Genomic DNA, 18,841 nt, shown 5'->3' on the forward strand with positions numbered 1-18,841 from the left:
CCCTCTCCCTCTCCTCCCCTCCCTCTCCTCCCCTCCCCCTCTCCTCCTCTCCCTCTCCCTCTCCTCCTCTCCCTCTCCTCCCCTCTCCCTCTCTCCCCCTCTCCCTCTCCTCCCCTCTCCCTCCTCCCCTCTCCCTCTCCTCTTCTCCCTCTCCTCCCCTCCCTCTCCTCCCCTCTCCCTCTCCTCCCCTCTCTCACCCTCTCTTCTTCTCCCTCTCCTCCCCCTCTCCCTCTCCTCCTCTCCCTCTCCTCCTCTCCCTCTCCTCCCCTCTCCTTCTCCTCCCCTCTCCCTCTCCTCCCCTCTCCTTCTCCTCCCCTCTCCCTCTCCTCCTCTCCCTCTCCTCCCCCTCTCCCTCTCCCTCTCCTCCCCTCCCCCTCTCCTCCCCTCTCCCTCTCCTCCCCTCTCCCTCTCCTCCTCCTCTCCCTCTCCTCCCCTCTCCCTCTCCTCCCCTCTCCCTCATCCACTCCCCCTCCTCCCAGTTTTGACCTCCGTCCACACTCCGGTTGGGCATGTGCCCCCACTGTGAGTCCCAGCGGCACCCTTCCGCCCTGGCTGTCACCACTCTGTGCTGTGACCGTGGATTTAGAGGAAAGGCCGGCTTCATTTTTCTTAAATGCGCTTTTCTGTTCTCTTTTGCTCTCGAACAGGCGTCAATTCCTTCCAAGTCTACATGGCCTATAAAGATCTCTACCAAATGTCCGATAGCCAGGTAGGTCCCCCGCACACCCGCCCTCGCCCGGCAGGAATGGGCCAGCTTTGTCAGGACAAGAGAGATGTCGCAACTGCAGGGGAGAGCTCTGGGGTCACGTCCCGGTTCTGATGCGAAACTGCCAGGTGCCTGTGACCTTGTGTCAGTCAGCATCCTTCCTGGGCCTCCCTTCCGTGGGCTGCCAGAGTGGGGAGGAGCAGGTGGGTGGCCCCCTGCCTGGGGGTTCCCAAACCCAACACATACTCAGCATCATTTAAAGGTTCGTTAAAAAGACAGACTTGGCCCTGGATGGCTGGCTCAGTGGTAGAGCGTCGGCCTGGCATGTGGAGGTCCCGGGTTTGATTCCTGGCCAGGGCACACAGGAGAGGCGCCCATCTGCTTCTCCACCCCTCCCCCTCTCCTTCCTCTCTGTCTCTCTCTTCCTCTCCCGCAGCCAAGGCTCCATTGGAGCAAAGTTGGCCCGGGTGCTGAGGATGGCTCCGTGGCCTCTGCCTCAGGCGCTAGAATGGCTCTGGTTGCAACAGAGCAATGCCCCAGATGGGCAGAGCATCACTCCCTGGTGGGCATGCCGGGTGGATCCCTGTCGGGTGCATGCAAGAGTCTGACTGCCTCCCCACTTCTCACTTCAGAAAAATACAAAAAAAAAAAAAAAAAAAAAAGAAAATGTGGATCCCATCACAGGTGCTTTGGGGGTCGGGCTCGGGAGTCAGTCTTTCCTGAAAACTCCGCAGTTGACTCTGGGGCTCAAGCCAGGTTGGGGACCATTTCAGGAGCCCTGGCTGTCCCTCAGGCTGACTGCGGGTCCTCTCCTTGGCCAGGTTCCTCACTGGTGAGCTGTCCTGTCTCTGGCCTTGCAGACAGCCGCCACCCGGATGAATGAGCTGAGGAAGGCGGTGGTCCGAGTAGAGCAGAGGCAGTGGGGACTGTTTATCGGGCACCCGCCCTTAACACCAGTGGGACCCCTGGTTTTGTTCTGCTATCACTGCTCCACTGCAGGGATGCTGGAGCCAGACTGCTCAGCTGCAAGCCCTGACCATGCTGTGCAGCCTCGGGCAGCTTTCCTAACCTCTCTGTGCTTTAGGCACATAAGCACCTGCTGCGCTGAGGTTGTCAGAGGGTAGATGACTTAGGACAAGTAAGGCTGTAGGACCGTGCCTGGCGCACAGCAGTGCCCCTGGGCATTAAGAAGCTGTTACTCATTATCGCCGGGGAGTTTGCCCTGCCGCGGGAGAAGCACGTGGCCTGCCTTCCCACACAAACACTCGGAGATGCAGAAGACCTGACTGCAGGTGCCCGGCAGGCCTCGGGTGTAGCCACCCCAAGGCATTCAGAAAGCTGAAAATCGGTTTAACTTCATCGAAAAAAGTAGCACATAATGCTGCAGCATAATTGCGATTTTCACCTGTTTCGTCCCAATGTCTGAGCCCCCGAAGCCCTGGTCAGAGAGGGAGCCCCGCGGACTTCGGTCCTCGGGAGTGCGCCACGCCCCCCAGGGCCTCCCCGCCTGCTGTCTGCACCGGGAAGCACGCGGTGTGGGGGGCTTGTCTTGCACACGAGGAGAACAGAGTCAGGATCTGAGAGCCTGCAGAGGGGACATGGTGTCTGTGGCCCTCACAGTGCGCGGGTCACATGGCAGACCCTTCGCGGGTAGGAGGAGGGACCGGGCTGCGGGCGGGGCTGTGCTGGCTCCCCCTGGGGGTGCCGGGCAGGTGGTATGTCATCTGAGTGTTGAGTTCTTGGGGAACATGTCCCCTCCCCCGCCCCCTGTGGTCTATCAGATGACGTGGGTTAAAATTTTATAAAGAAGTACGCATTTCCCGAAGTACTCAGCATGATTAGTTATACAATTTTAATGAAGTTAAAAACGACTTTTCGGCACCAGCGGTCACCACCAACAGGTGCTGCGATGGAGCGAACCTCCCCCCCAAAAAATAAAAGCCAAAGAGTAGGGACCAGCACTGAGACGGAGGGCGCCGCCCTGCGTGCTGCCGGGGGGCTCCCATCAGCTCGGCCCCCCCCCCCAGCCTCCTCAGGGTCCAGGGCGCCAGATCCTCCCCAGGACCCTCCGCTGGTTCGGAGGGAGGGACGGCGCGGCCCAGGCTGCCTCTGCCGGGGCACTGAGTGAGGGCGGCGGGAGCAGAGGGGTCCTGCCTGGCCGTTTCATCTCACCCCAGCCCGTGTATCCCTCCTTAGCTCTACGAAGCCTTCACCTTCCTCAAGGGGCTGGGAGCGGTGATCTTGGTCCACGCGGAGAATGGAGATTTGATAGCTCAGGTGAGTGGTGCGCGTTTCTGCCCCTCCCCCCCAGTCTGCTTCGTGTGGGAAAGGGTGTGGCAAACGGGGTGCGGGCACTGAGTAGTGGGGTGACCGGGGCGGTGAAGGTCAAGCCACGGACCGGATGGTACGTCAGACACTCTGCGTGCGAGGCACGCACGCACACACGCAGGGACGCACGCACGCACACACGCAGGGACGCACACACTCAGGCACGCACGCACACACGCAGGCACGCACGCATGCACGCAAGCACGCACGCACATACGCAGGGATGCACGCATGCACGCAAGCACGCACGCACGCACCATCAGCAGTGAGGCCTTTCGCCTCGTGCGTCTCAGTTTGCACGTCTGTACCATGGGGGTCCTAACGCACTGCCCTGCAGACCTTGGAGGGTCTGGTCCTTTGCCTGATCCGCAAGGACGGGATTAGGCGAGGGTGTGGAAGCCGGGAGGCGGCGGTTCACGGGGAGCCTCTGAGCCGTCGCCTGCTGCACACGGCTCAGTTTTACCTGGTTGTGAACCTCATGCAAGCGGGGCCGCCCCGTCGGTGCCCTTACATACGGCTTCCCTGGCTCAGCACGGGGCTGAGATTCCACCCCCTGGTTCCACCACGCAGCGGCTGCCCCCTATTTCATGCCAGTGTAGAGTTCCCCTGCAGGAGGGTGCCACGGGGTATTCTCCAGGAGGTGGGTACTTGGGTAGTTTCCAGTTTGGGGCTGCTGTGCAGAAAGCTTCCGTGAACCTTCTGGTCCGGGCTTCGGTGGAACATGAGTTCGCATTTTCCGCTAGTACAGGCCTGAGACAGCGGCGCTGCCGGGTGAGGCCTGTGCGGCCTTCCGTGTCCGTGGTCACTGCCAGGCAGGTGTCCAGTGGAAACAGAAGGCCAGTGTGGAGCCTCGGGAAATCTGTTTCCTCTCACACACCGGCTTTACCGCCTCCAGAATCTTGTCTCCTCTGCATTCTCTGGGCTCTGGGTACTGTTTCCTGTCCCGTTAGCGGGGTATCGGAGGAGTGGGCAGGATGATGCACGTGCTTGGCCCGTGGTCTTCAACGAGAAATTCTCCTCCGGTCTTCAGGGATCTACGTTTTCCTCCCATTACGTCCCCTTGGTCCGTCCCCCCACCCCAACAGGAAGAGTAACCGACATTTAAACCATTTTGCATCGGGACCCGTCCACACCGTAAAATCTTTTGGGAAACGGTTTACAGAAACGCTCTACAAACATCATCTTCAGTAGCTGAAACTATTGCATTGTTTGCTTAGACCCACGCCAGCTGTCAGACGCTGACGTCGCTTCCAGGTCATGTCCCCGTCACACGCTCACGCTTCCTAGCCAAAGGTGGCCGTGGAAATGCTGCTTTATTTTTTCCCCATGTATTGCGGCCCGAGGCTCCCGGGAAGAATGGGGGCTCGGAAACGGCGAGAGGTGAAATTAGCGGCCGCTCAGCTGACATCTGGGCAAAGTGAAAATCTCTCTTCTTTCTTTCTTTTTTTTTTTTTTGGAGAAATGGAAGTTTCCCCGGGGTGAGAAAACCTGGGAGCAGATGGAGTTGAATCTGGGCCATTAGCTCAGGGACTCATTTCAAGGTTATATGGGAAAGTCGGGGTGGAGGTTTCCTGCCAGGAAGACGGGCAGGGGCGGGGACTACGGAGATGAGAAGAGCCGGTGCTGAGTGGTGAGCTCTGGGGTACACCGGGCAGTGCACGAGCATCTCACCCGTGCTGCTTCTCTGCTTCTCCGCGGTACGGGAGGGGAGGGGGGGAGGACGCAGGCACTCCCGTCCCCAGGGCACGGAGGAGAGGACTGAGGTTTGACCAGCTGCCCAGCGTCGCGGGGATGGTCTGTCCTGCAGCTGGACTCCCAGTTCAGGGTACTTTCATCTCCGTACCCACGTGCTGCCCGGACACCACTGCCTTCCCAAGAGGGCACCCGCAGCAGCGGCTCGGAGATTGGGCGGGTGGGGGGGGTCTCTGTGGCTCGTGTGTTCCCCCCACTGCCTTCCTCTCGGGGCCGCGGCCCCCGGGGACTGCACAGAGGGCAGGTGTGGGTGTAGTTACCCGGGCTGCACAGGTAAGGTGGGCAGGTGTGGTGGAGGGAGCAGGGGGCGCCCCCAGCCCAGGTGGAGCCCTGCCAGCCCCTCCCGCTCTGAGCCTCAGCTGTCCATCTGTCTACGGGGGTATGTGTGTGTGTGAGGGGGTAGGCCCCCCAGCTCTGCTGTGGTGTAGTCACTGGCCCGTTGCTCTGTCTTGCAGGAACAAAGGCGGATCTTGGAGATGGGCATCACAGGTCCTGAGGGCCATGCTCTGAGCAGACCTGAGGAGGTAAAGGGGCCCACACTCGCTGGGACTGCCATCGCTGAGCTTACCCAGTGCTGTTCCAGCTGGAACAGCCCAGCGGAGCCCCTGCTCCCCGCATGCGCCCTGTATGTGCATCCCAGCCCAGGTGGTTCTCCCGGGGCCTGCCCTCTGACTGGGGAGCCCTGGGGGCTGAGGGTCAGTCAGAGCAGCCACAGAGAGTGCCCACAGAGCCCAGGGACTTCACACCAGGCTCCGTGGACAGTCGGTGCCCACACTGGATAAGGACCTTCCTGAGGACTCTGTGTATTTGATAAGGAAGTGGAGCCGCGTGTCCCAGGCCTCGTGCCAATGAAACACTGTCCCTGCCCGCTGCCTGCTGTCCTCCGTGTTCCTGGGATGTGGAAGTGATGAATTCCTCTGGGGTGGTGGAGTGTGCAAGTGTGGGCGTGTGTGTGCATGTGCATACATTGTGCACACATGTGCAATCATGTATGTGTGCACGTGTGTGAGCATGTGTGCACACTACATATGTATGGGAGTACAAGCGTGTGTACATATGGCTGTCATATGCATGTATATGCACTGTGTGCATGTGCGTGTTATATGTGTGTACATGTGCTGTGTGCATGTGTGCACGTGTGTGTGCATGTGCTGTATGCATGGGTGTGTGCCTGTGTGCGTGTGTGTGCGTGTGTGTGTAGGGGGTCAGAGGAAAGGCAGGCAGGGTGCCCTGGAAGCCCTTGAGTTGAGGTTGTCCCCTGTGTCCTCATCAAATCATATCAGTCCTCGCAGACCCCTCTCTGGGGCCCACAGGGGACACGCGCGGACACAACACGAGTGGACGGACTCCTCCCCCGGGGCTAGCCCAGGGCTCTGCAGGGGAGCTCCGCCACCACGAGCTGTTTCTTCCTGGTCCCTGTTCCCTGGAGAGATCAGGACAGACCCGCAGACAGAGAGCCTTCACTGCCAGAGCTGCGTGCCAGCCGCGGCAGCAGGACGGTGTTTGGGGCATTACTGACTGGAAATTAAGAACAATACTATACCAGATCACTGGACCTTTTGTTCAGGAAGCCCTGGTCTAGAGGGCAGAGACCACACCCAGCAGCTGCCCTTTCCCCCGGAGGAGGGAGGGAGGGAGGGAGGAAAGGAGAGAAGAAGGGAGGGAGGGAGGGAGGGAGGGAGGGAGGAAAGGAGAGAAGAAGGGAGGGAGGGAGGGAGGGAGGGAGGGAGGGAGGGAGGGAGGGAGGGACAGACGCAGGCTGGCAGACACACAGGGTCGCTATGCCCGGAGGTTTATACCTGGCGGGCCACTTCATGGGTCTTGATGCCCGTTCTGCCTAGTTCATCCCTCCTGACGGGATGTGCAGAATGCGCCCAGCAGCAGCGTGGGAGCGTCACTCTGCCTTTCAGCCTCTACCGAATACATTTTGACCCTGTTCTCTTCTTCCTTTTAAAAACATTCACACCGTTTCCCTCCTTTGAGGCAGTAGGTTTTCCTCTGACCACACGTTAGGAAAACCGGACACTGATTCAGGGAGAGCCCAGGGGCCCTGGGGTGGGAGTGGGGCCGCCCTTGCCCCCCCTGCCCCGCTGTGACTGTGGATTTGCCGTGTCCCCAGCTGGAAGCCGAGGCTGTGTTTCGGGCCATCACCATCGCGGGCCGCATCAACTGCCCCGTGTACATCACCAAGGTGATGAGCAGGAGCGCGGCGGACATCATCACGCTGGCCAGGAAGAAAGGTACGCGGCCCGCGGCCAGGCCTCCAGCGGGGCGGCTCGGTCCTGCGGAAGGGGGTGTCCTGTTGGGAAGAGAGGGTTGGAAAGGGGCCAGAACACAGGACATGTGGTTGGTTTTAGGTTTGATTCCTGGGGTGCCGTGTGCCCCTGGGTGACCTTGGTGAGGCCTGTCTGAGCCTTGGTGGGCACTAGGGGACTTAGGGCAGTGCTGCGGGGTATACGCCCTCGGCGTTTGTCTCTCCTGCAGACCGTTCCCGCAGGGGCACATCTGGCTCCTCCCTGCGCGGCGGGAGAGGTGCTGGGAGCGTGGGTGTCCGGGAATCAGAGGGTTGGATGCACAGCCCGGGTGGGTCCCTGGCCCCGGGGGTGGGGCGGCTCTGAGGCCTGTCCCGGTTCCATAGGGGTCCCCGTGCACTGAGCTGCAGGTGCCCACCACGGCCATGACTCGGTGACAACTCACCTTTTCTTGGGGCTTCTTTGTCTCCCGTATGTCACATCCCGGGTCCCCCACCGGTGCGTCTGGAGTCACCTCCCAAGTGTGACACTTGAACTTGACTCCTGACCTGCAGGTCTGCTGATGGCAGAGCCCTGAGGCAGCGGGTCACTTCTCTGTGCCTGACAGGAGATAATAGCCCTTGTCCACATGCTCACAGCATTGTCGACCCAGAGGCTCGCTGCGGGGGCCAGCGGGGTGCCGGGCGCCTGGGGGCCGGGGTCCCCAGGGTGCCGCCCGGGAGCAGGATGGACGGCATACATCCTCCAGCCTGAGAGCTCCCACCCTTTCTCCTCCAGCCTGAGAGCTCCCTCCCTTTCTCCTCCAGCCTGAGAGCTCCCACCCTTTCTCCTCCAGCCTGAGCTCCCACCCTTTCTCCTCCGGCCTGAGAGCTCCCTCCCTTTCTCCTCCAGCCTGAGAGCTCCCGCCCTTTCTCCTCCAGCCTGAGCTCCCGCCCTTTCTCCTCCGGCCTGAGAGCTCCCTCCCTTTCTCCTCCGGCCTGAGAGGCCTGAGAGCTCCCACCCTTCCTCCTCCGGCCTGAGAGCTCCCGCCCTTCATCCTCCAGCCTGAGAGCTCCCGCCCTTCCTCCTCCGGCCTGAGAGCTCCCGCCCTTCATCCTCCGGCCTGAGAGCTCCCGCCCTTCATCCTCCGGCCTGAGAGCTCCCGCCCTTTCTCCTCCGGCCTGAGCTCCCGCCCTTTCTCCTCCGGCCTGAGAGCTCCCGCCCTTTCTCCTCCGGCCTGAGAGCTCCCGCCCTTTCTCCTCCGGCCTGAGCTCCCGCCCTTTCTCCTCCGGCCTGAGCTCTCGCCCTTTCTCCTCCGGCCTGAGAGCTCCCACCCTTTCTCCTCCGGCCTGAGAGCTCCCACCCTTTCTCCTCCGGCCTGAGCTCCCACCCTTTCTCCTCCGGCCTGAGAGCTCCCGCCCTTTCTCCTCCGGCCTGAGCTCCCACCCTTTCTCCTCCGGCCTGAGAGCTCCCACCCTTTATCCTCCGGCCTGAGAGCTCCCACCCTTCATCCTCCGGCCTGAGAGCTCCCACCCTTTCTCCTCCGGCCTGAGAGCTCCCACCCTTTCTCCTCCAGCCTGAGAGCTCCCACCCTTTCTCTTCCGGCCTGAGAGCTCCCACCCTTTATCCTCCAGCCTGAGCTCCCGCCCTTTAGCGCCGACACCTCCCACTGGAGACCCTCTGTGCCTAACCACGCGTGTCTGTGTTTGTCCCCAAGGCCCCCTCGTTTTTGGCGAGCCCATCGCCGCCAGCTTGGGGACCGATGGCACCCATTACTGGAGCAAGAACTGGGCCAAGGCCGCGGCCTTCGTGACCTCCCCGCCCCTGAGCCCGGACCCCACCACGCCCGACTACCTGACCTCCCTGCTGGCCTGGTGAGAGCCGGGAGGGGGCCCCAGGCGGGTGGCGGGGGGCCTCGGGAAGGGTCAGAGCGGAGCTCGCACTGTGTACGGCAGGCCTTCAGGGGTCCGAGGGCCTGGGTTCCTCAGTGGCCCTTCCATTCACGTGTAGACCACCTGCTGCTCACTCAGCGGCTAATTTAAGTGCCTCCCATGTGGCCCCCCAACCCCCGTGGATATTCGGGGCGGCCAGGACTGGGAGTGAGTGACCAGGACTCAAATCCTGCCTGTAAGGCCAGGAGCCGCCATCGTGGCCATTCACATGCAGATTCCCATTGGATTCGGGCAGACGATAAAGAAATGGCGGAGTCAGAGGACGGGGGGCCATCCTATTTATTGGTGTCTCACCAAGACAGGCAAACCACAAAAGAAGACAAGGGAAAAGCAGAAAACCAGCTCTTCCCATGAAGGGCAAGGGATCAGGGAAGCCCCTGCAATTGTGATAGCAGGAACTGTGTGACCAAGCTCCTGGTCTGTCCCACTTTATAGTGTAGAAAACCAAAATCCCTTAATCCAATGTACAAACAAGGAAGTCTCCGATACAAAGTCACCCATCCAAGGCATAATTGGATTCCTCATGAGAGTGCACCACCCAGATAATACAATCATTCAAGGGTGTGGGGAAAAGCTTAGTCCCAAAACCAAACCCCAGGCTACAACGACCTGGCCTGCTTATAGCCTGTCCCCCACACCCAATATAAGTCACAAGCGAGCAAACATATATATCACATTTACAAACTTATTTGACCAACATTCCACCCCTTTTGCTCGCTTTACAATCTAAACCACAGGCATCTTCCATGATGGTCACTGTGCAAGGAGTAGGATACGTTGCATAAACAGAAATAGTACCAACTAGAGCAATAGGATTAACAGATCAAAAACTATGGGCGAAATGAGAGAGCTGTCAGTGGCACCAAGAGAGGCAAATCTTTTCCCTCTGGCAGAATACAGGCCAGAGTTTTGTCTGCAGACAGCACCGTAGCTGGCACCAGAGGCCGCCCTGAGCGGGCATACCAAACCTTATTGGCCAATACACCAGCATCTGCTGGTTCTATGTGTAGTAAAATAGGGGAACTCATTATTGGCCATAAAGAAATTACAAAGGTGCCCTTCAAAATGCTGTCCCCTTGAGCACTCAAGGGATAATACACTTCTACCTTAGGTGGCCAGGTGCTGGTTGCCCAAGGAGTTAACTGGAGGTCCACCTCTAACCCCTTTCCCCATGGTGCCAACAAGGCCACCCATCTCAGATGGGGGGCCTGTACAGTCCAGGGCCAAGTCCATTGAAGCCGTTGTCCTTTAAGAAGGACTGTTGGAGCAGGCAAGAGCACGTTGCCCTGCTGTCCGAAACCTGGCTTGAGTAAAATGTCCTTGGTGCGTATCTGCAACTGAATAGGGGCAGCTGTCCGATGCAGAAGGGCCTCTACTGGAGCTGGGCTTCCCCGTCGAGGTCGCTCATTCAAAATCCGAAGTACTGTCCATAAGCGGCGTGTCCATCCAGTAAGAGAGCTGGTGCCCCCCTCCTGTCGCAGTCCCTGCTTTAAGAGTCCATTATAACGCTCAATGATACCAGCAGCCTGGGGGTGGTAGGGAACATGGTACTTCCAGTCCACCCCCAGCTTTTGAGCCCATTGCCTCACTGTTGAACCAGTGAAGTGGGTACCGTTGTCACTTTCAAGGACCAGCGGTCGCCCGTATGCAGCACTCAGGCAGTCCAGAGCCTGTATGACTGCCCTCTGGTCAGGGTTACGAGCGGGGTAAGCAGCAAGCAGCCCGGTGGCAGTATCTACACAAGTGACTGCATACTGGTACCCTTCTGACTTTGGTAAGGGTCCAATGATGTCTATCTGCCATCGTGTCAGTGGGACATGACCCCTCTGGATCTGTCCAGGTGACACCAGTGGTCTCCGAGGGTGTTCCTTGGAACATACTGCACATTGCTCACAGGCTGCAAGTACCTCTGCATAGGACACAGGCAAGTTCCAAGCCTTAACCGTAGCCCACATAGTTTTCTGTCCTGCATGGAGCAGGCGCCGGTGGAGCCACTGTGCCACATCACCTGCAGGTGCAGTCTCCAACCATTGCACCCTTGCCAACGTATCTGCCTCATCATTCCCAGGATGGGCTAGAGGGGCATGCCCTGTGACATGATATACTGTCACCTGCTTCTGGTGTCCTATTTCCCATAAGTCCTGCCACATGGCCTGACCCCATAATGGACGGTGCATTACCATCCACTGGTTAATGTGCCAAGTAGCAATCCAAAGGGTCAGTCCACGATAGACAGCCCAACTGTCAGTACAGATCACCAGAGGTGAAGGTTCATTATGGGCAACTAGCCAAACAGCTCTTAATTCTGCCCATTGGCTGCTTTGGCCTGTACCCGTGTCCATCCAAATAGTCTCAGTGGCCGGATGGAAGGCGATAGCCGTCCATTTGGCAGGTTGGCCCCTGCTGGAACCATCAGTATACCAGGCATCTTCGGGGATGGGCACCCGCCCCTCCTGGTAGGGACTGACCTCAGGTTCTGCCTCCTGAGCCTCAGTTGCACCTGACCCTAAAGTCGCATAGGTGACTGGACCCAAGACTTCCTGCAGTTCTGCCCTCAATGGGCTGGTGCTAAGAGCACAGCGTTGTTGCAGATAGGCACCCCACTTGGCCAGGGTAGACATTTGGGCCATACCACTACGTGGTTTAGTTGCCCAATCTCTCACCCATCCAGCTATAGGGTATGTTGTTTTGACTGTAACTGGTGTTGTGGTTGTAATACTCTCAGTTGCCAGGAGGGCAGCATACACAGCTGCCAGCTGCTTCTCTACTAATGAGTAACGAACTTCAGCACCTTTCCACAATTGGGACCAAATCCAATAGGTTGCCGTAGGCGCTCTGTCCGCTGCCACAAGCCCCATCCAAACCCCTCCGAGGTTACATGAACATCCAGCTCACAGGGCCTGGCAGGATCAAACACATTCAAGGCCTGTGCCACCTTGACAGCTCTCTTAGCAGCTGCAAATGAACCTTGCGCCTGCTCAGTCCAATCCCAGCGAACCCCCTTTCGAATAAGGTTGTACAAGGGGCGTAGTAACTGAGCCAAATGCGGTATAAATGCTCGCCAATACCCCAACAAACCTAAGAATTCCTGTAACTGTTTTACCGTAGTGGGCACGGGGTAGGCTTGAATCTTATCTATAACTGCGTCAGGGATAACTTTTGTCTTACCCGACCAGACAACTCCCAAGAATTTAACAGATAACCCAGGTCCTTGTAATTTGTTCTCGTTAACTGCCCAGCCACATGCTTTCAAATGGGATAGCAGGGTAGGGACTGCTTGCTCCAATTCTGAAAGAGAATCACTAGTTAGCATAATATCATCAATATAATGGTACATGCGGACTACCTCTGGCTGTTTCCATTTAGCCAGGTCAGCAGCCACCAGCCCATGGCACAAGGTGGGGCTATGCAAATAGCCCTGGGGTAACACTGTAAAAGTCCATTGTCTCCCTTCCCAACTGAAGGCAAATTGGTCTTGACTCTCTGCGGCTATATCAATAGAGAAAAAAGCATTGGCCAAGTCTGCCACAAAGTGGTATGTCCCCAACTCATGGCTTAGCCGATCCATCATGTTAGCTATTGAAGGAACAGCAGCGTGCAAAGGGGGAACAACTTTATTAAGTTCCCTGTAATCTACTGTCATTCTCCAGGTTCCATCTGCTTTGCGCACAGGCCATACTGGGGAGTTGTAAGGACTGTGTGCTGGCCGGATGATCCCCACCTTTTCTAGTTCAAGGATTGTCCCTGTGACTTCTTCATAACCACCTGGCAGGCGGTACTGCTTGGTGTTAGTCACACGCCGAGGGATGGGTAATAGCAAAGGGGAATGTGATGCACGTCCCCGCAATACTGCCTTCACAACCCTGATCCGCAGCCGGAACTCCCCAGCTGTAGTTTCCAACCACAGTCCTTGCAAGACATCTACCCCCAAAATATATTCAGGAATAGGAGATACATACACTTTATATGGCTTAGGAGGCAGTCTCCCTATCCCCAATGGAATAGTTATTGGCTTCACTTGAACAGTTTGGCCCCCATAACCGTCAATGGCCACTGGGGTCCCAGCAAACCGCTCTGGGTTTCCATAGAGAAGGGAACATTCTGCACCTGTATCCACCAAGGCCAACACCTGTTGTACATTGGAAGGGGACCAGTGGATAGCCAGTTCCACATGTGGCCTCCGGTCCCCGCCCATCCCCGTTAGACGGGTCCCTCGGCCTTTTTCCTATTCAAACTGGTACAGTGGGTCTTGGGAGTTCCCCTCTCCCTCGGCCGTCTCTATCATATAATCTTGTAACCGAGCTGTGCGCGCACCAAACGTTTTATTGGTAGCTGCTGGGGCCTTTCGTCTTAGTGGCTGGAACTTCTGTTCTGGTTTAAGCTGCCGCCAAAGCTCCAAAAGAATTTTATTAGACTGGCCATCCAATTTCCCCTTATCTGCTCCAGCCGCAATCAAGTCTACCCACATCTGTGTTCGGGTAACCTTTACAGGCCCGTTTCCCTTGTTAGTTGGGGGGGGGAAACATAGGCAGCAGCCCTCACTGCTTTATGATCCCGAGCGGCCTCCAGCTCTCCCAAATCTGCTACCATCTGTGTAACTGCATTGATGGGCTGCCCCACATAGGGGCCCAAGATAGCCACAAGTGACCCAAAAAGGGCTGACGGGGCGCTAGCAAGGACAAATTCCCTCATTTTGGCCGTAAACACTTCCTCGTCTGGCCCACGAGACCCAGGGTTGAAAACAGCATTCTTCATACCTAGTTCTCGAAGGACCTTTACTAACTCACTGTAGCACTGCCACCGACTCATTGCCCCCGGCAGTTCTCCAGCATTCTGCCAGACCATACGAATGGCAGCCATCACCCATTCTAATAGGGTATGGTCTCCTGGGTTGCCATGGCAGTTCTGAAGACGCTGCCTCAAGGAAGAGTGTGTGGTAATGGCGGCCAATTTCTCCATCTCTGTTCCGGAGAGCATGATGCCATCCACCCCTATATCCCATAATCGTAGTAACCAGGCTACCAGGGATTCAGTAGGTTTCTGCCTAAATTGTGCCCCCAACTCCATCAGCTCTGCCTGGGTATAGGGCCGGACCACAGAGTGTTCCATTACCTGGGCTGGAGGCTGTGGCTGCCCCTGAGGGACTCTTGGTTGCTGGGTTTTTACCTTCTTGGCGACAACTGGTCGGGCTCTCAGTGTGCGTATGGCAGCTTCAGCCTGAGCCTTCTCATCCTCAGAAGAGGAGTCGCAAGCGCCTGCTCCCGCTGACTCAAAGCCAATCCACCGGCACGGATGCTGCTGCTCCTTTGGTGACCGTTTAGGCTCCTGTGGCTGCTGGCTTTTGGCCAGAAGCTGAGACTCGAGCTCTTGAATCCGCAGTTGTTTCTCCAACAACTGCCGGTGAACACGTTCAACTTCCAGGGTAAACTGCAACTCACGAACCTGTAATTCCTTCTCCAGTGCTCGCTCCAATTCCAGCCTTTTCTGCCGTTCTATTTTCAATTCATACTGAAGCTTTTGACCTCGGGCAGTTTCCTCTTGAGTAAAAAACATGTAGCCCATGGCCCCTAAAAGGACAGCCATGGGGAGCCAGAGCAGCAACCAGTACTCTATCCCACCCATCGAGGGTGGTGGCTCCATACCAATCTCTGAATCCTGCCGACTACGCCAGTTGTAAGGCCAGGAGCCGCCATCGTGGCCATTCACATGCAGGTTCCCATTGGATTCGGGCAGACGATAAAGAAATGGCGGAGTCAGAGGACGGGGGGCCATCCTATTTATTGGTGTCTCACCAAGACAGGCAAACCACAAAAGAAGACAAGGGAAAAGCAGAAAACCAGCTCTTCCCATGAAGGGCAAGGGATCAGGGAAGCCCCTGCAATTGTGATAGCAGGAACTGTGTGACCAAGCTCCTGGTCTGTCCCACTTTATAGTGTAGAAAACCAAAATCCCTTAATCCAATATACAAACAAGGAAGTCTCCGATACAAAGTCACCCATCCAAGGCATAATTGGATTCCTCATGAGAGTGCACCACCCAGATAATACAATCATTCAAGGGTGTGGGGAAAAGCTTAGTCCCAAAACCAAACCCCAGGCTACAACGACCTGGCCTGCTTATAGCCTGTCCCCCCACACCCAATATAAGTCACAAGCGAGCAAACATATATATCACATTTACAAACTTATTTGACCAACACTGCCTCAGCCACTGGTCGCTGGGTCACTGTCGGCATGTCACTAACCCGTAGGGTCCGTTTGCCGGGGTTCACTCGTCGGCAAGTGGGGAGAAGACAGTGTGTCCCGTGGAGCTGGTTATGAGACAGTGTAGGTGAAGGCTCGGGACCTCGGCTCCCTGGGTGGCCACTGCGCCGGGCCACGTGCACACAGTAGGAGCACAGCCACTGTCATCCTTCCGTGCCGCTTAGCCAGGCCGGGGAGGCACACTCACAGCCACGAGGGAGGCCGCGTGCTGAGGTGTGCAGGCTGCTCTGGAGGTAGATTGAGCCCACAGCCAGGAGACGTGCGGAAGGCTTCATGGAGGAGGCGGCAGCAGGCCTGGAGCTCGGGGATGCGTAGGAGTTTGTATGGTGGGTGAGGATAAGATGGGGCTTGTAGTCAGAAGGGAAGCCCAAGGGGTCGAGGGCATGTGCCCACCATGGAAATCTGCTTCCCTCAAAGATGCAAAACCCCGACTTGCATGGCCAACAGCTTCCTGGTCATCTGCAGCCAGATTCCAGAGCCTGTAGTCCTGGTCCTGCTGTCCCCGGACCTGGGCGAGACTGGGGCAGCAGCTTTGTGAGAGAAGGCCGGGCCGAGAGTTTGTTTTGGACTTGGACTGGGAGCTGCTCACCAGTCACGCCCTTGGCTGTGGCCATTCCGGCTCCGCTGCCACCGTCTCTCCCTCCCGACAGGCCTCTGCCCCTTCCATGTCCCCACGCGCCACAGTCTGCTCCCAACAGGCACCCAGACACTTTCAAACCTGAGTCACACCAAGCCCACACCGCCTCCTGGAGCCCTCCAGTGAAAGACACAAGCCCCACACTGTCCCACAGGCCGAACCTGATCCTGCCTGCCTGGCCCTCCACTCCCGGGCCCGGCTGTCCCCCGATCAGAGCGGGTTAGGGCAGGACTGCCTGGCTGCTCTGGCCGAATCCCTCTCTTCCAGGCGAGGAAGAGGAGGCCCTCCGCAGAGCCTCACCCCGACCAGCCGGAGCCCACACTAACCCGGAGCCTTCTTCCCCCTCTCAGGGCTCCTTCCAGTTTCTGTCCGACACTCACGGCCGGAGGGCCTTCCAATGTCACTCACCAGGGCCCATGATGTGCCCTAACCTCCTCCCCAGAATCGCTCTGGGATTTTTGGTTCAAGCCTGTATCGAATGTCTGAAGTCAGGACTGTTTTTTTTTTTGCTCTCGCCAGTGGAGATCTACAGGTCACGGGTAGCGGCCACTGTCCCTACAGCACTGCCCAAAAGGCGGTGGGCAAGGACAACTTCACTCTGATCCCCGAGGGCGTCAACGGGATCGAGGAGCGGATGACCGTCGTCTGGGACAAGGCGGTGGTAAGGCGGCCCCCACCTCTCCACCAGGAACCTTCTAGAAGCACCCGCACCGGGTCCATCCAAAGCCAGTACATCATGGCTCTTACCTCCGGCCTTTCTTACTCCGAGGCGGAAGCAGAGCTCACACCAGGAGGGCCACGAGGAAACGCGTGACTCCTAGGGACATGGCCCCCGTCCTGTGGCCCTCGGCATTGGCGGCTCTGACCGCTGACCCTTATTCCTTAACGATGACAAGTCTTTTGTTTTTAACCACATGGTAGTCCCTGTAAAGATGACATTCCTTGTCTTGGGACCAAAGGTTTTTATTGTCTGTTACACTGGGGCCCAGTGATGCCAACCAGGCGCTGTAATGCTTGTCACACAAATGTCCCCGTGCTCCGAGCGTGAATTCCGTTTCCGCTCTGGTGAGGCCAAGCCCCTGGTGCTCTCTCCACTGGGGAGAGGAGAACATTCCAGACTCCTCGCCAGGACCCCAGCCGCCAGGCTTAGGTCTGTGCCTTTCGGCCCTTCTCCCAACCCCGCTGGGGGCTGCCCGTCTCATCCGGGGATCTTCCCCCTTAGGCTACCGGCAAAATGGACGAGAACCAGTTTGTTGCTGTCACCAGCACCAACGCAGCCAAGATCTTCAACCTGTACCCCCGGAAAGGGCGGATTGCCGTGGGCTCGGACGCCGACGTGGTCATCTGGGACCCCGACAGGATGAAGACCATAACAGCCAAGAGCCACAAGTCGGTACGTCCCTGTTTGTCCGTGACGTCCAGTTTGGGTGAGCGCGTCTGGCTTTGCAATCTTAGAAACCTCGGTTAAAAACGCTCTGTGCCGTTTCCAGCCGGGGCGTGCCCTGGTATCGGGCATGACCGTTTTCCCTCCGGTGGGAGAGCCTGGGTTTGAGCAGGCGGGTCAGCGGCTGTTCCGGGCATGCCTGTCTCCCCTCCTGCACCCCTCCCCCCTCTGGCCGGGCCCACAGACATGTGCGTTCTCAGACTCAGAGAGCGGAAGTACGAGCTCCAGGGTTCCGCCTGCACTTCAGTCCGGTCACCGTGCTAGAGAGGGTTTGGTCTGGTGTAGAACCCCTGCTCCGTGGTGTGTGCACTGCTAACAGCCGGCCAAGGACAGGGCGGGGCCCGGCGCGGGCCGCGTCTGTGCACGGCCCGGGGTGCACGCCGCCCGTGTTCCAGGCCCCAGGCCCGTGGCGGTGGGTCAGCTCTGAGCTTCGTGTCTCACGTGCCCTTGACCTCTTCACACGTCCGGCAAACCTGAGGCTGCAGAGATCTCAGACGTCCACCCCACGATCCTAACAGATAGAACAGCGTACCAAATGCAGAACAGGGACACAGAAGCAGGGTGCAGGGGTTTCTACTCATTCAAAACCAGACCCAGTCTCACGGTCACCCAGGCGCCGTTTGCGACGGTCAGATGCTGCTGTCCGCTGTGCCAGTCTCTTGAGCCCCAGGGGCTCACGGGACGCAGGTGTATGTGGTCAGGCAGAGGGAGGCAGGTGTATGTGGTCAGGCAGAGGGAGGCAGGTGTATGTGGGCAGGCAGAGGGAGGCAGGTGTATGTGGGCAGGCAGAGGGAGGCAGGTGTATGTGGGCAGGCAGAGGGAGGCAGGTGTATGTGGGCAGGCAGAGGGAGGCAGGTGTATGTGGGCAGGCAGAGGGAGGCAGGTGTATGTGGGCAGGCAGAGGGAGGCAGGTGTATGTGGGCAGGCAGAGGGAGGCAGGTGTATGTGGGCAGGCAGAGGGAGGCAGGTGTATGTGGGCAGGCAGAGGGAGGCAGGTGTATGTGGGCAGGCAGAGGGAGGCAGGTGTATGTGGGCAGGCAGAGGGAGGCAGGTGTATGTGGGCAGGCAGAGGGAGGCAGGTGTATGTGGGCAGGCAGAGGGAGGCAGGTGTATGTGGGCAGGCAGAGGGAGGCAGGTGTATGTGGGCAGGCAGAGGGAGGCAGGTGTATGTGGGCAGGCAGAGGGAGGCAGGTGTATGTGGGCAGGCAGAGGGAGGCAGGTGTATGTGGGCAGGCAGAGGGAGGCAGGTGTATGTGGGCAGGCAGAGGGAGGCAGGTGTATGTGGGCAGGCAGAGGGAGGCAGGTGTATGTGGCAGGCAGAGGGAGGCAGGTGTATGTGGGCAGGCAGAGGGAGGCAGGTGTATGTGGGCAGGCAGAGGGAGGCAGGTGTATGTGGGCAGGCAGAGGGAGGCAGGTGTATGTGGGCAGGCAGAGGGAGGCAGGTGTATGTGGGCAGGCAGAGGGAGGCAGGTGTATGTGGGCAGGCAGAGGGAGGCAGGTGTATGTGGGCAGGCAGAGGGAGGCAGGT

At 58.3% G+C, this 18,841-nt stretch overlaps 1 protein-coding gene across 1 annotated transcript in view; it reads left to right on the forward strand.

Moving 5' to 3' along the window:
* The first annotated feature begins 651 nt into the window (after window positions 1–651).
* Window positions 652–18,841, forward strand: part of CRMP1 (collapsin response mediator protein 1) — a 29,614-nt gene continuing 11,424 nt past the window's right edge. The window contains exons 1-7 of the mRNA XM_066384391.1: window positions 652–709; window positions 2,903–2,983; window positions 5,242–5,310; window positions 6,906–7,026; window positions 8,735–8,891; window positions 16,389–16,530; window positions 17,092–17,262. Of these exons, the coding sequence (XP_066240488.1) occupies window positions 671–709; window positions 2,903–2,983; window positions 5,242–5,310; window positions 6,906–7,026; window positions 8,735–8,891; window positions 16,389–16,530; window positions 17,092–17,262 (780 nt within the window). The 5' untranslated portion in view covers window positions 652–670. The remainder of the gene's footprint in view (window positions 710–2,902; window positions 2,984–5,241; window positions 5,311–6,905; window positions 7,027–8,734; window positions 8,892–16,388; window positions 16,531–17,091; window positions 17,263–18,841) is intronic.

This window comes from Saccopteryx leptura, chromosome 5 (genome assembly GCF_036850995.1).
Source record: "Saccopteryx leptura isolate mSacLep1 chromosome 5, mSacLep1_pri_phased_curated, whole genome shotgun sequence".
NCBI lineage: Eukaryota > Metazoa > Chordata > Mammalia > Chiroptera > Emballonuridae > Saccopteryx > Saccopteryx leptura.